General features: G+C 44.1%; 2 protein-coding genes across 3 annotated transcripts in view; both read left to right on the forward strand.

The window, feature by feature from the left end:
• VSIG10 (V-set and immunoglobulin domain containing 10) overlaps positions 1-16,969 on the forward strand; it is a 72,801-nt gene that overhangs the window by 22,398 nt on the left and 33,434 nt on the right. For both annotated transcript variants that reach the window (XM_069754563.1, XM_069754569.1), the window contains exon 3: positions 6,413-6,691. In XM_069754563.1, the coding sequence (XP_069610664.1) occupies positions 6,413-6,691 (279 nt within the window). The remainder of the gene's footprint in view (positions 1-6,412; positions 6,692-16,969) is intronic.
• On the forward strand, positions 9,607-15,746 carry LOC138666349 (uncharacterized). Its single transcript, XM_069754580.1, has 2 exons — positions 9,607-11,202; positions 11,521-15,746. The coding sequence occupies exons 1-2, from the start codon at positions 11,156-11,158 to the stop codon at positions 12,401-12,403; spliced, it is 930 nt and encodes a 309-aa protein (XP_069610681.1). The 5' UTR covers positions 9,607-11,155; the 3' UTR covers positions 12,404-15,746.

Genomic DNA, 16,969 nt, shown 5'->3' on the forward strand with positions numbered 1-16,969 from the left:
GGGGTATCTGAGTCAAAAGAACCCCAAACACCACAGGAAATCATGTTTGCTGGTCTTTCCCAACGGAAAGGCCACGTGTTTCCAATAAACCAGGCCATAAAGGACCTCGTTAAGAAGGAATGGGGTAAAGGTCAAAAAGGGTTGGTACCAATACCCTGTAAGAGGCGCTACCCCTTTGATGACGAAGATTTGAGTACATGGACCAAAATACCAAAGGTCGATGCTGCAGTTGCATCTACATCTCGCCGGTTCTCCTTGCCCGTGGAAGATGCAGGTTCCTTATCAGATCCCATGGACCGAAAATCAGATGCGCTCCTTAAAAAATCGTGGGAGGCCTGTGTCACGGCATTCAAACCGGCAATTGCAGCCACATGTACTGGCAGGTCAATGTTAGTCTGGCTGGATCAGCTGGAGCAAAATATTAAAAATGGTGTATCCAGGGAGAAGTTACGAGCATCTATCCCTTTGATCAAAGGTGCGGCTGCCTTTATATCGGATGCCTCTATTGACTCCCTACGACTGGCGGCCAGAACAGCTAATATCTCCAATACGGCTAGGCGGGCTTTATGGCTAAAAAACTGGAAAGGAGATGCCCAATCTAGATCCAAATTATGTGCCATACCCTGTCAGGGTGAGTACCTGTTTGGAACAGTCCTTGACGATATACTCACGAAGGCAGGTGAAAGGAAAAAAGGATTCCCTAATCCCTTTGTTCCATCTTACAGAAGGGCCTTCAGGAAGCCACCATTCGGAAAGAAGGGAGGCTTCAGAGACAGATGGAACAATAAGGATTTTAAACAAAAAGGAAACCTGTTTAATAAACGTCCATTCAAGCCAGCCGACAAATTCCAGTAATTATATTCCTCCAGTGGGTGGAAGATTAAAACAGTTTAGGCAACAATGGGAAGAGATAACAATAAATACTTGGGCCATTAAATTAATATCTTCAGGCCTCACATTAGACTTTATTAGAACTCCACCGGACTCCTTCCTCCTTACCACCTTAAGATCCAGGCCTCAGCAAGAGGCGCTTGAAACAGAGGTTAAAACCCTCCTACGCAAACAAGTCCTAGTGGAAGTCCCATCTTCCCAGATGGGGAGGGGATTTTATTCTCCCTTGTTTCTGATTAGTAAGCCGGATGGCTCTTTCAGAACCATAATTAATTTAAGAAAGCTGAACTCCTTTATAAGGCCTAAAACATTCAAAATGGAATCCATTCGTTCAGCCATAAAGAATCTATTTCCAAACTGTTACATGGTAGTATTGGATCTTAAGGATGCTTACTATCATATTCCTATACATCATTTATTCCAGCAGTTCCTTCGGGTAGCAGTCTGTATAGAGGGACAAATTCGTCATCTACAATATAAGGCGATGCCCTTCGGATTATCCATGGCCCCAAGGGTTTTCACAAAATTGCTATTGGAAGTTATGTCTTTCCTAAGAGTAAAAGATACTTTAGTCATTCCATATCTGGATGACCTATTGATTGTGGGTAAAGACCCCCTACAGTGTGAGCAGAGGTTACGGGAAGTAGTGATTTCCTTACAATCCCTGGGGTGGCTGGTTAATTGGGAAAAATCTAGACTTCAGCCTGTTAAGTGTCAGAAATTCCTGGGGCTCCTTCTAGATTCAGCTGACCAGATTTGTAAGCTGCCTGAGGATAAGAAATTCTCCATAGTTGATAAGGTATCCTTAGCAATAGAAAATCGTAGTATGTCACTCAGACAGAGCATGTCATTACTAGGTTCTCTGACATCGTGTATTCCTGCGGTCCAGTGGGCTCAGGCTCATACTAGGCTTCTACAAAAATTTATATTAGAGGAAGACATCAAGAATAGAGGCTGTCTGGATAGAACAGTTTATCTAACAACGGAAGTATTACACTCCCTTAAGTGGTGGTTAAATCAGAAAAACCTTTCAAGGGGGGTTCTCTGGGTAATTTCCCCCTCTAGTATAGTGACCACAGATGCTGGTCCTAAAGGCTGGGGGGCACATTTTAAGGATCAGTGGGTTCAGGATCTTTGGTCTAGTTCGGAACTAGATAGTTCTTCGAATGTCAAAGAGTTGAGGGCAATATATTATTCCCTACTTCACTTTCTTCCTCAGCTCAGCGGCTCTCACACAAGAGTGTTCTCCGACAACACCACGGCAGTAGCTTACTTAAACCATCAAGGAGGTACGTGGTCGGACAGACTCAGGGAGCTGGCATCAGACATCATGGAATTAGCCGAAGGTCATCTGCTATCACTATCAGCAGTTCACATCAGGGGCACAGACAACTTTCGTGCCGATTTTCTGAGCCGTCACACCCTCCATCAAGGGGAATGGATGCTAAACAGAAAAATTTTCAAGATGATAACAGCGCAATGGGGTATTCCTCAAATAGACTTGTTTGCCACAAGAGCCAACCGACAGGTCAGGGCGTTTGCCTCTCTAAACAGGGAGGACAAGCCGGACATACTCGATGCCCTCCAAGTACCCTGGACTTTCGACCTGGCATATGCTTTTCCTCCATGGAATCTACTACCTTTGGTAATAAGAAAAATAAGGGAAGAAGGAGCAAGAATTCTATTAATAGCCCCATTCTGGCCCAAAAGGCCATGGTTCTCATGGCTGAGGGCGATGTCAGTGTCGGACCCGTGGATTCTGCCTCAATCCAAGGACCTGCTCTCTCAGGGTCCGTTCCTTCATCCTCAGGCAAAGGGCATGAATTTAACTGCATGGAGTTTGAAAGGCAGTTACTAAATCTCAGGGGGTTTTCTAGTGGGTTAATAGATACTCTGATGAAAAGTAGAAAACCCTCAACTACCAGGATTTATGTTAGAATTTGGAGGAAATTCCTTCAATTCCATACTACACAACTTTCCGCTGATATTCCTATATTTCCAATATTGGAATTTCTACAAAAAGGTCTGGAATTAGGTCTTTCAGTAAGCACTCTGAAAGTACAGATGTCAGCCTTAGGAGCTCTTTTTAATTTTGATGTAGCAGGTAATAAATGGATATCTCGGTTTATATCTGCCTGTGAGAGATCGAGACCAATTAGCATACCTCGGGTCCCTCAGTGGGATCTATCGATAGTCCTAAATGCATTGACTCAATCACCTTTTGAGCCTCTCCATGCAGCCTCACTAAAAAATATTTCTTTAAAAACGGTATTATTAGTGGCATTAGTTTCTGCCAGAAGAGTAAGTGATCTTCATGCTTTATCTATAGATCCTCCCTTTTTTGTGGTAACATCAGATAGGATACTTTTAAAAACAGATCCTTGTTATCTCCCTAAGGTGGCTTCTACCTTTCATAGATCCCAGGAGATCCTGTTACCTACCTTTTATGAGAACCACTCAACTCCAGAAGAAGAAAGACTTCACACCCTAGACGTAAAAAGGACTGTCTTAGCCTATTTAGAGAGAACTAGGGACTGGAGGAAGAGTAGGGCTCTCTTTGTGTCTTTTCAGGGTAAAACCAAGGGTGCCGGAGTCACAAAGAACACATTATCTCGCTGGATCAGAGAGGCAATAATCTTGGCGTATAAGGCTGGAGGGAAAGATCCTCCAATGCATGTGGGAGCGCACTCTACAAGAGCCTTGTCGACTTCCTGGGCAGAAAGGGCAAATGTGCCAATAGACCTTATATGTAAGGCTGCAACTTGGTCTTCACCGAATACCTTCTATAAGCATTATAGATTAGATCTATCCTCTGCTTCTGATCTAACTTTTGGTGTATCGGTCCTTGACTCAGTAAACCCACCCAGTCTATAGTCTCTGCAATTCTCTCTAGTGGGTGCTGTCGTGGCGAATAGAAAATACCGGATTACGTACCGGTAATGCTCTTTTATAGAGCCCACGACAGCACCCGTTCACATCCCTCCCTTTTCTGTATATAGTTGCACATGGTGCTTTTTTGGTGAGGTGTAAATATTAGAAGATATAGTATGAGGTTGTAAATATGTATATATATGTATATACCCGAACCTGTTAACTAAAACCTGGCGGCGGTTCCTCCTATTCTCTGTAAAACAACTGAGGAGCGAGGGGGGGCCGCCCCTTTTATCTCTCTGTAGGTTTCCTGTTCCTAGGGGCGGATCCCCTCTCTCTAGTGGGTGCTGTCGTGGGCTCTATTAAAGAGCATTACCGGTACGTAATCCGGTATTTTGGCCTTATAAGCTTCGGCCACCACCATCAGGGGCTTATCTACAGCATTCTGTAATGCTGCAGATAAGCCCCGGATGTAACCTGAAAGATGAGAAAAACAAGTTATATTATACTTACCTGGGGGGGGGCGGTCCAGATCCGATAGGCGTCGCAGTTCCGGGTCCGGCACCTCCCATCTTCATACGATGTCGTCCTCTTCTTTGCTGCTGTCTCGGCTCCTGCGCAGGCGTAATTCTCTGCCCTGTTGAGGGCAGAGCAAACTACTGCAGTGCGCAGGTGCCGGGAAAGGTCAGAGAGGCCCCGCACACTGCAGTACTTTGCGCTTCCCTCAACAGTGCAGACAAAGTACGCCTGCGCCGGAGCCATAACAGAAGCAAGGAGGATGACAACATCGTATGAAGATGGGAGGCGCCGGACTCGGACATGCGACGCCCATCATGTGAACTGAACTGTAGCAGTGAAACCAGTTCTAATCCAAAATACTCAAGACTGAACGGGAGTTCTCTTGTAATAAAAGATCTACTTATGGAGGATGAAGGACTGTATGGCTGCAAAGACTGTTCAGAAGTGGCCGACACTCCGGCTCAAATACAGCTGAAAATAGCAAGTAAGCATAATCTCTATTCCATTTTACAGCAAATAGTTGAATATTTTTGCCCCCAAAATTGAGATCTCACAATTTCTATATTCTCTTGTATAAAGAATTATTCTGTTCCCACAAAAGCCATCTTCTTGGCTTCTGCCACTTCCGCCCATCATGGTCATGATTAAGGGAGCCTAGTCTCCAGAAACGCGTTGAGATTCTTACCCATATGGTTGTGCTGAAGTCTGTATCCTCCACGTTTAAAGTTTGTTAATAAAGAAATCGCTTTTTTACGGACTCGGTGAAGCTGGACATTTCTTTCTCTTTTTTGGATCTTGCACGCCTGGACACAGCGGGTCCGTGCTCCCGAGGTTTGGTTGCTGAATCACGGGTGAGCTGGTTTATGTTCCTTCTTACTAAGTTATCTACAGCAATACAGAATGCTGTAGATAAGCTCCTGATGGTGGTGGCCAAAACTTATAGGGCCAAAATTAGGTGACAGATTTCCTTTAAGGGTACTTATTCCTCAGCGCTGCTTTTTAACGGTGCTGAGAAATAAGGGTATATTGCCCCCCAGCGTTGGAGAATCTTCAGGGTCTCGGCTACCGGGGGTAGCTGAGACCCTGGAGAACATGATTCAGGTTGTTATTTTTTAATTTTTTTTAATCATCTCCAGTGTTGTGATCGCCGTTATTCACTGAATAATGGCGACCGCAAAAAAATTTTTATTTTATACCCGTAAGGGTTGGGACTAGGGTTAGGGTGGGGTTAGGGTTAGAGTTAGGGTTAGGGTGGGGTTAGAGATAGGGATGGGGTTAGGGGAGTGTTTGGATTAAGGTTAGGGATGTGTTGGGGTTAGGGCTGTGTTAGGGTTGGAGTTTCCACTGATTAGGTACATCAGGGGGTCTCCAAATGCGACATGGCGCCAGCCAATTTTGTGTTCAAAAAGTCAAACGGTGCTCCCTTCCTTCTGAGCCTTTTCATGCTTTCACCCACATACGGGGGTATCGGCGTACTCAGGAGAAATTGCACAACAAATTTTGTGGTCCATTTTCTCCTGATACCCTTGTGAAAATAAAAAAAAAAGTTTGGCTCCAAAGTAAGTTTTTTGTTTAAGTAAAATGTTGATTTTTTTTTTTTTTCCTTCCACATTGCTTTAGTTCTCATGAAGCACCTGAAGGGTTAATAAACTTCTTGAATGTGGTTTTGCGCATCTTGAGGGGTGCAGTTTTTAGAATGGTGTCATTTTTGGGTATTTTCTGTTATATTGACCCCCCAAATTATATACATAATTACAATTTGTTTCACATTCATTTATAAAATTACCTAATGTGGTTTTCCCGTTTGCGTCATTGATGGTAGATTGCAAGGATAAGCCATCGCTGTCTGGTCACTGTGACGGCTACCAAATGCTACATGTAGCAGGAACCCCAATGTTGACCCTGCAGCTTTTGAAAAAAATGCTGATCAGAGCTAAAAGGGCAACGAGGATTCCATCAGTGCTACCACTGTATTATAGATTTTTATTGGCGTTTACCCTCCTAACACTTTGGCATGTTCTGGTTATGTCCCATCAATGTCTTAAGTGGAAACCTCCTATAAGGCCTGTATTCTCATTTGGCTTAAGGTTAATCTCTGTATTTTTTTTCCCACTACTTTCACATGTTGCAGCATCATTATCAATCATCTCTGGAGAAAAGGGTGGACTAGCAGTTCTACCATGTAGCACTGTAGAAGAGAATACAAAACCTGTCATTTGGTTTATGGAGGACCCTAAACAAGAAGTACTGAACTGTAGCAATGAAACCAGTTCTAATCCAAAATACTCAAGACTGAACGGGAGTTCTCTTGTAATAAAGGATCTACTTATGGACGATGAAGGACTGTATGGCTGCAAAGACTGTTCAGAAGTGGCCGACACTCCGGCTCAAATACAGCTGAAAATAGCAAGTAAGCATAATCTCTATTCCATTTTACAGCAAATAGTTGAATATTTTTGCCCCCAAAATTGAGATCTCACAATTTCTATATCCTCTTGTATAAAGAATTATTCTGTTCCCACAAAAGCCATCTTCTTGGCTTCTGCCACTGTGCACGAAGTGGTGATGGCACGTCCTTAGAAAAAGCCACCAGCTCTTCTCCAACATAATGAATGGTAATTTCCATAGGATCTTAGGTATAAATCCATATCACCTGTAGCCTCAGTGGTTGAACATAATCAGAACTTGATTGGCAGCGTGAATGTGGCCATACATATTAGGCTAAAGCTACCACCTAACAGGCATTTGATGTTCAGATGACAGATGTCTGTGCCTGCTCCTTGGGTGCTACCATTCCCCTTGACTGACTGATGGTAAAACGCACTGCTCCATTTACAGTGGCTCAGTGGTTGGCACAGCAGCCTTGCAGCGTTGGAGTCCTGAGTTCAAATCCCACTAAGGACAACATCTGCAAGGAGTTTGTGTGTTTTCTCCCCGTGTTTGTGTGGGTTTGCTCTCACACTCCAGACATACAGATAGGCAATCTAGATTGTGAGCTTCAATGGGGACAGCGATGTCTGTAAAGCGCTGTGGAATAAGAGAGCGCTATATAAGCTAAGCATAATAAATAATAATTCATAGAGAGCTCTGCAAACCCCAATTCCCAAAGCCCTGTTCTCAGGATCGTCGGGAACCCATTGGTTACAGCCCTAACGATTGGTAAATTTTCACCTGTCTTATGGATAGGGGATAACTTACTATAACCCTTTAAAGGGAACCTGGCAGCATGTATCCAGCACTGGCTGTATGATTTCAGCCAAGTATGTTTGACTCAGAAATGCTGCAGTGTTTCAGAAAAATACATACTTTAAGTCACACAGTAGTATACTAGTTGGAAAAGCAGGCCCCCGTTTGATTCTGACTACCCGCTTCCCTTGAGGAACAGAACTTTCCTTGCATGCTTTCATAGGGAGAGACCTGTCAGTCATTGACCGTGTTCAGGGAGAACTGTCCAACTCGTCTTCCGTGTGGCTCTCAGTCCCCGGCAACTTTTAAAGTCTGTTTTTCTCTGAAACTCTGCAGTGATGCAGAATCAATTTCTATAGTGTTTCCTACAGTGAACTGCAAACTTCATGATGTGGTGAAACATTACTGGACTTATTTAAAAGGTCATTTTGTAAAGAACAAACCCATCCATATGCCCTGCCCTGAACGCATTTTAATCCCATTATGACCTTGGATGAACAAGGTAGACTGCATTGATATGGGCTCTGGCGATGTGCCCACATCGGTCCCAATACATGACAGCTGATTTGATCAGCTGTCATGTGCCCCTAACATCCGCAGGTGGAATCATTGACAGCGGCATTCAACTTGGGTGTGCCGTAAGCTCTGCGCCCCTGTCAAGTGCTGATCTTCTATGAGCCTGTAGCCAGCGTTCATAGGAGATGATGATTTCTGCTACACACAGGGCTTCAGCCCTGCTATGTGTATCACACGTTGGTTGATCACAGCTTCAAGTCTCCTAAGGAGACTATTGAAGCAAATAAAAAGAAAAGAAATGTTTCAACGAAAAAAAAGTTTAAATCGCCCCCATTCAAAATAAAACAATAACAGATAAAAATACACGTTTGGACTGAATGTCCGATCTATGAAAATATAAAGTAAATTAATCTGATTGGTAAACGGTGTAATGAGAAAAAAATTCAAGACGCCAGAATAATGCTTTTTTTGGTCTCTGCAACATTATAATAACAGGCGATCAAAACATTATATTTCCCTAAAATGGTGTCAATAAAAATGTCAGCTCGACGCACAAAAATAATCCTCACCCAGCGACATATCATGAAAAATGGAGACGATACGGGTCTTGGAAAATGGTGCCGTTTTTTTCTTACAAAGTGTGGGATTCTTTTTTTCACCACTTACCGTATATACCCAAGTATAAGCCGAGATTTTCAGCCCCCAAAAATGGGCTGAAAGTTCCCCTCTCGGCTTATACTCGAGTCATGGAAGGCGGGGGGGTGGTCGGTGGGTGAGGGGGGACGACGCCTGTCAAATACTCACCTGCTCCCAGCACTCCTGACGCGGTCCCTGCATGTCCCACAGTCTTCGGGCGCCTGCAGCTTCTTCCCCTGTTCAGCGGTCACTAATACCGCTCATTAAAGTCATGAATATGGACTCCACTCCCATAGGGGTGGAGCCACATATTCATTACTGTAATGAGCTGTACCATGTGACCGCTCACTACAGGAAGAAGCTGCCGCTCCCAAAGACCGTGGGACATGCGCGGGACCGCGCCAGGAGCAGGCAAGTATGTCATAGTCACCTTTCCGCGTTCCACCGCCGCTTCGTCTTCCCATCCTCTTGCTGTGACTGTTCAGGTCAGAGGGCGCGATGACGTATTAGTGTGTGGGCCGCCCTCTGCCTGAACAGTCAGTGTGGAGAGACAGGACGCTTAGGAGCAGTGACGAGAGGTAAGTATGTCATATTTTTTTTTTAGTGCAGCAGCAGCATTACATGTGGCACAATGCATGGCAAGAACTGCATGGAGCATTATATGGGGCATCTATGGGGCCATAACTGCATGGAGCATTATATTGGGGCATCTATGGGGCCATAACTGCATGGAGCATTATATGGGGCATCTATGGGGCCATAACTGCATGGAGCATTATATGGGGCATCTATGGGGCCACAACTGCATGGAGCATTATATGGGGCATCTATGGGGCCATAACTGCATGGAGCATTATATTGGGGCATCTATGGGGCCATAACTGCATGGAGCATTATATGGGGCATCTATGGGGCCATAACTGCATGGAGCATTATATGGGGCATCTATGGGGCCACAACTGCATGGAGCATTATATGGGGCATCTATGGGGCCATAAAGAACTGCATGGAGCATTATATGGGGCATCTATGGGGCCATAACTGCATGGAGCATTATATGGGGCGTATTTTGTATGGAGCATCTTATGGGGCCATAATGAACTGTATGGAGCATTATATGGGGCTCTTGATTCAATATGGATATTCAAAAACACTTAACCTACTGATGTCTCAATTAATTTTACTTTTATTGGTATCTATTTTTATTTTTAACATTTACCCATAGCTGCTGCATTTTCCACCTTAGGCTTATACTCGAGTCAATAAGTTTTCCCAGTTTTTTGTTGCAAAATTAGGGGGGTCGGCTTATACTCGGGTCGGCTTATACTCGAGTATATACAGTAAATAAAAAAGAACCTAGACATGTTTTGATATCTGCAAACTCTTAATGACCCGGAGAATCATAATGACAGGTCAGTTTTAGCATTTAGTGAACATGGTAAAAAAATAAAACTATTGTGGACTTGCACTTTTTTTTTGCAATTTCAGTGCATTTGGATTTTTGTTATCGTTTTCCAGTACGCTATATGGTAAAATCAATGGTGTCATTCAAAAGTACAACTCGCCCTGCAAAAAACAAGTCCTCACATGGTCATATTGATGGGAAAGTAAAAAAGTTATAGCTCTGGGGAGAAGGGGAGCAAAAAATGGAAAATCACACTGTCCAGAAGGGGTTAAGAAGGGCAGTCTCTAATTAAACACTCGTTTAACCTTCTTCATGGGAATTTATAGAGCTATACCAGAACTTTGTAATATTGCATGTGATGCTGTTCTCACATAGTTTTTAGTATAGTATCAGGAAAAAATAAGGTGAGGTACGCTGAACATAAATGTTCTTTTAAAGAAATTACTTTGTTCTCAACACTGAAGTGAACACTGGCTACAATCTGTACAAAAGGGTAAGGCTTACTTTCACACTAGCGTTAACTGCAAACCGTCACAAAAACGTCTTTTTCCCGAAAAAACGGATGCGTCAAAAAACTGCAAAACGTATGCAACGCATACAGCATTTCGACGGATCCGTCGCAAATCCGATAAACGGTTCCGTTGAAATGCTGGATGCGTTGCATACGTTGCATACGTTTTTACCATCCGTTGCATACGTTTTTACGACGGATCCGTTTTTAAAATGGGAGGCACCAAAATTTGATTGGCTACTGGAAACTAGGGAAATCTATATACTGACTGTATTTACAGCACATCTTTGAGGGTTTTAGTTTAGTGGCAAGGATGGATGGTGTAATTGGGAGGATTTCGAGTTTGGTTACTGAAGTTATATTTGAGACGAATCGCCTGGATATCATAGTGCGGGAGAAGGAGGCGGCAGCAGAAAGACGGAGGATGCAACGGAGAAGACGACGATTCTGGATACATCCAATCAATGAGCTGCGGATGACCAGGGGTGTCCAGTCCACTCTTTATCTGGAGTTGCGGTGCAACCCACAGAAATTCTACAATTATGTACGGATGAGGATGGAACATTTTGATTTTTTTGGTTGGAAAACTAGAGGATGTCATCCAAAGGCAGGACACAAGGATGAGGCTTGCCATCACACCGGCGGAGCGGCTCCTGGTGACACTGCGGTAAGCATCTTTTCTTTATGTCATTGCTCATATTGAATGTTATTACATGCTGCAGAGAAAACTGCGCTGACACATTGCGCCGCATTTACTGCAGCATGTAATTTGTTGGTTTATTTGAGGCCATTCCACTGCTTTTTTTTTTCTTGTGTCATTGCTCATATTGAATGTTATTACATGCTGCAGAGAAAACTGCACTGACACATTGTGCCGCATTTTCTGCAGCATGTAATTTGTTGGTTTGTTTGAGGCCATTCCACTTGTTTTTCTTGGTTGATGGTCTGTGCAATTTTTTTTTACATTTTTTTTTTTTCCCTGCAGCTTCCTAGCTACGGGTGAGTCTTTGACTTCACTCCATTTCCAATTCCGGCTGGGGATTTCCACTATTGGCGGAATTGTGAAGGACACATGTCGTGTGATTTGGGACACTTTACAGCCGGAGTATATCCCACAACCAACAATGGAAATCTGGCTGAGAAGTTCCGAACAATTTGAGCGAATGTGTAATTTTCCAAATTGTGTTGGTGCCGTGGACGGCAAACACATTAGGATTGCAAAACCGGCAGGAACAGGATCCGAGTACTATAACTATAAAAAATATTTCTCAATTGTACTCATGGCTATTGCTGACGCCAACTGCCGATTCCTTGCTGTGGACATAGGAGCGTATGGCCGGTCCAACGACTCCCAAGTGTTTAAAAACTCTGCAATGGGTCGCTGCCTGTATGGAGATACCTACAATTTCCCACCAGCAAGACCGCTCCCAGGAACAAGTGAACCAGCCATGCCCTATGTGTGTGTAGGTGATGAAGCCTTTCAACTGTCGCCGCACCTACTGAAACCATATAGCAGCCGTGAATTACACCGTACCAAGCGGGTTTTTAATTACCGTCTTACCAGGGCAAGAAGAGTGGTAGAGTGTTCTTTCGGTATATTGATGGCAAAGTGGAGAGTTCTGCTGACGGCAATAAAACTGGAAACAAAAACTGTAGACGATGTTGTCAAGGCATGTGTGGTGCTCCATAATTTTGTTATTTCAAAGGAGCCTGTTACCTTGGATGACGAACAATTGGAGACATCCTTGTGGGATTACCGCAGTGCCTCTGTTCGCTCCACCAGTTCGGTTACTATGATGAGGGACCAGTTTGCGGATTATTTTTTGTCACCTGTTGGGCGGATTCCATGGCAAGACATCATTGTGTGACATGTTTTTCTTGGTTTTTGTTGTTTGTCAAAATTGTTTTTGTAGCAACCCCCCAAAAAAAAAAAAAAATCCACAAAGTGTGGTTTGCTTGCTAATATAAAACCATTTTGTTATACCTTGAAAACGTCTGGTGTTTCTTTTCACTTAACCTTTAATATTTACCTTAATGAATCAACACACACACAGTAGATTGTAAACCAGAAAAATTTTTATTTCAAAAATATAATTTTTGGGGGGAAATTTTCCCAAAATTTTTTGATTTTGATAATTTTCAAAAACTTTTTTTTTTTGGCAACAAAAGAATTTTTAAGTAAGTTTCACAGGTCTTGGTAGTGTCGGGTGGAGTAACTATGGGAGGAGGGGCTGGAAGGTTGGACCACGTCGGTAGGTGGGATTGGGGAAACCCTACCTGTTTGGTCTGCAGTGGAAGGGGGGTGGAAAACAGGAGGCTGACCAGAGGGGGGGTTGTGTTGGGGTAGGTGGAAAACTTCCTGGGGAAGGAAAGCTGGGCAAAGACGAAGAAAACACGGGTGAATACATTTGGGTTGTGGGCCGGGTTGGGTATTGGTACTGATGTGGATATTGGGACTGATGTGGATATTGGGACTGGCGGTGATATTGTGGGGCATGGTGTTGAAATTGGGACTGGGATGTGTGGGGAGGTGTGGGGGTAGATAGTGGTTCATTGATGACCTTCAGAAGAGCGTTATGGCAGCTATTCATTACCCGCATCTGCTGATCAAAAGAAAGCTTCTCCATGCTCCTGAGCATGGACTGAAAAAAAAGATTGGCCGGAGCTTGACTTACATCTAAATGCAGCCTATCCAAGCGACTGCTGATTTCATGGTGGTTTTCACTCATGCGAGATTGCACCATGCTGAAACCAGCAGTCACTTGTTCTCCCAAAATTTTAAATGAATTTTGGAAGCCTGCATTTAGATGCAAGAACTCAGGAGCACAGCTCCTTTCCTGACCCCTCTGACGCTGCCGCCACGAACCTAACGGTGGTGTAGAGGTGGCAGGGTCCGAGGGGTGGGGTAAAGGGAACGCTATCTGTTGACCATCAGATGCGAATAAGGAAAGCTGCGCTCCACTGGTAGAGGTGGATGAAGTGGAGGGGACAGAGGGGTGAGAGGTGTGGGGCCTACCAACGTGGTCCCCGGTGGCGGACTCAGAAGGGATCGCTTCAGAGGGCGCAGAGGTAGATGCAGGCGCACGGTGGCTGGAGTAGGTGCTGTGAAAGAAAAAAAATAAATTAATATATTGATATGAAAAAGCCCGGACTGAAACAAAAGTTTTGTGATTAGACAGGTTCTTACTGTGATGTTGAATACTTACACTCTACTCAGCATGGTTTGCCTCAGGAAGGAGAGGGCAGGGCCGTATCTATACCTCCTCTTCTTCCTTCCTGCTGAGCCACTCGGGGCCTGCATCTCCTCGTTGAATTCCCTCTTAAAGCGATCCCTCAGTGACTGCCACCGCTTCCTAACCTTGCTACCTGTGAAGACAGGAATGAAGAAAAAAAAAATTATTGGTAAATGCAAGACATTACATTCAGCTCTAAACATCACTGAAAAGTGAATACTTACATAGTTTGCTCTGCTGCTGTGGAAGAAGGTCCTCCCACCTCGCAAAGATGTTCCGGCATACTTCCAACCAGAGCCGACGGGTGACACTGGTATCAGCATGCCTGCGGTCAGCCATGTTCCACAGTGGCTCCCGCTCACGAACCTCCTCGATGAGGGCTTCGATATCAATGTCTGAATTATATGCGGGAGCACACTGTGAAGCCTGTGAGGAAAAAAAAAAAAAGAAAGAAATAAAAATTAGTAGACTGAAACAAAAAAATTAACAATTGAAGCCCCACAAAAAACCAACTCACTGATGGCCGACCGCGGCGTCGAGTCCGCTGACTCTGGAAGCGCCTGGGAGAACCTTCATGCTGTGCTGGACGTTCAGCAGCAGCAGCAGCAGGAGACTGAAATAAAGGATAAAAAAAATTAGCTTTAATGTATGTATATGTTTTGTGTGTTACGTTATATATGAAATTCTGTTTTGTGTACGGTGCAGTGTGATGTGTGAAGCAAGTGTTTCACCACTACTTACACTTGGTTCCTCCTCCACTTGGATGTCTCCACCCGTCTCGGTCCCTTCCGACAGCTCCTCATCGGATTCTGATTCCTGTTTAAACATAATAAATGCATGTAGTGAATAAAAATGATGTAAATTTAAAAAGAAAAAAAAAAAAATTTTTTTACTTACCGATACCCGCTGTTGCTGTGGAGGAGGGCTGCCGGAAGAGGACATTGTGTGGCTGTGGTCCAGGTGGCTGTGGTCCAGGTGGCTGTGGTCCTGGTAGGTCTGTAAGTTAAAAGACACTTGCAATCTGCTCTACACATTGAAGTAGCAGATTTGGGGTCTTCAAAACTTACTTTTCAGAATTTCTGGATGCGGTCCAGGTGGCTGTGGTCCAGGTGGCTGTGGTCCAGGTGGCTGTGGTCCAGGTGGCTGTGGTCCTGGTAGGTCTGTAAGTTAAAAGACACTTGCAATCTGCTCTACACATTGAAGTAGCAGATTTGGGGTCTTCAAAACTTACTTTTCAGAATTTCTGGATGCGGTCCAGGTGGCTATGGCTAGTGGCTGTGGTCCTGGTGGCTTCTGCCGGTCGGTGTGGTCCCTACTCTATCTGCAATATAATAAGTATAATGGATTGATAGTTAGACCACTGCAGAAATAGGTAATGTTTACCAATAAACACCTTGTTAAAATGAGAAAAATAGGTGAACACCCAAACCCAAAAACAGGTGCACGTTATACCATTCTTTTCCATGTCCCAAATAAAAAAAAAGGTAAAATGTGAGACACCTTTAAAAATATTTTTAAGTTTAAAAAAAAAAAAAATTACCTCCCCGAAATAACCTTTCAAAGGATAACCTTTATTAAAAAATGACCCCTCAACCAACTCTGTATTGCATGTGTAACCATTGGTACATACACCTGTTTTAAATTTACCTTTATGAAATTATACTACGGACAATTTGTTAATAAACATTTTATTTATTTATTTATTTTTTTTTTAAATCCTAATGGAGCAGAAATGCTCTTTATTTTAAATACAAGTACATCAACTGGGAATGGTTTAAACAGTAAATTAAAAAAAACAACATTATAACCACAAGCTGCAGACCACTAGGCTTTGCAATAATACATCCGATTTAAAAAAAAAAAAAAAAAAACACATGCTGCACAAACCACTATACTAAAGGTACCGTCACACTGAACGATATCGCTAGCGATCCGTGACGTTGCATCGTCCTGGCTAGCGATATCGTTCAGTTTGACACACAGCAGCGATCAGAATCCTGCTGTGATGTCATTGGTCGCTGCAGAAAGTCCAGAACTTTATTTCGTTGCTGGACTTTCTGTAGACATCGCTGAATCGCCGTGTGTGACACCGATTAAGCGATGTGTTCGCTGGTAGCTAGGGTAAACATCGGGTTACTAAGCGCGGCTCTGCACTTAGTAACCCGATGTTTACCCTGGTTACCAGCGTAAAAGTAAGAAAAAACACAAACACTTCATACTTATGTTCCGCTGTCTGTCCCTCGGCGTTCTGCTTCTCTGCCCTGTATAAGCACAGCGGCCGGAAAGCAGAGTGGTGACGTCACCGCTGTGCTCTGCTTTACGGCTGGCTGGCGCTCACAATGCAGAGAAGCACAGCACGGGGACAGACAGTGGAATTTTTTTTTTTTTTTTTTTTTCTTTTACTTTTACGCTGGTAACCAGGGTAAACATCGGGTTACTAAGCCCGGCTATGCACTTAGTAACCCGATGTTTACCCTGGTTACTGGCATCATTGGTCGCTGGAGAGCTGTCTGTGTGACAGCTCTCCAGCGACCAAACAGCGACGCTGCAGTGATCCGGATCGTTGTCGGTATTGCTGCAGCGTGTGACGGTACCTTTAGTAAATACATCAAAAATCAACATTAATAAATATGGCATTGACAAATGCACATGCAACCAACAAGACGCACACAAACATACCTGCAAGCAGAGTCATAACGCAAGCATAACACATGAAAAGGCGTAATATTGACGAAGGCATAATAAGGTGCAGGCACGTGAACACATACATACAAAAGCACACAGCAGTAGAAAAACACACACACACACACACACACAAACGGCCATCAGTCCTCCGGCTGGAGCTTGATGTCTTCACAGTGGCAGGCCTCACGGTGGATCTGGACTGTAGCAGGGCACTGGCTGTTGCAGGACGACGGCAGGCCTCAGGTTGGATTCAGGTTTTAAAAGCTCTTGCTGTAGTCAGTACGTCATACACAAATGCGCACACACACACACACACACACACACGGCAATATACTCACACTGTTGTAGTGTGTCTGGTCCTTGCTGCCAGGCTGGGGTCTTGGTGTCCGGCTGGGCCATTGGGGTCCAGGCTGGGCTCTTGGTGTCTGGCTGGGCTCTTGGTGTCCGGCTGGCTGGAGGCTTCTCTTCTTCTCTCTGAGTCTTGCTGGCATATGTGGGGGTTGAAGGCCCAGACCA

Source organism: Ranitomeya imitator, chromosome 1, assembly GCF_032444005.1.
Source record: "Ranitomeya imitator isolate aRanImi1 chromosome 1, aRanImi1.pri, whole genome shotgun sequence".
In the NCBI taxonomy this organism is placed as follows: Eukaryota; Metazoa; Chordata; class Amphibia; order Anura; family Dendrobatidae; genus Ranitomeya; species Ranitomeya imitator.

Excerpts from the sequence above, each read along its gene's own strand:
- LOC138666349 (XM_069754580.1), top strand. The coding sequence starts at position 11,156 with ATGAGGCTTGCCATCACACCGGCGGAGCGGCTCCTGGTGACACTGCG. Across the intron at positions 11,203-11,520 it reads CGGCTCCTGGTGACACTGCG|CTTCCTAGCTACGGGTGAGT; the intron begins GTAAGCATCTTT and ends TTTTCCCTGCAG.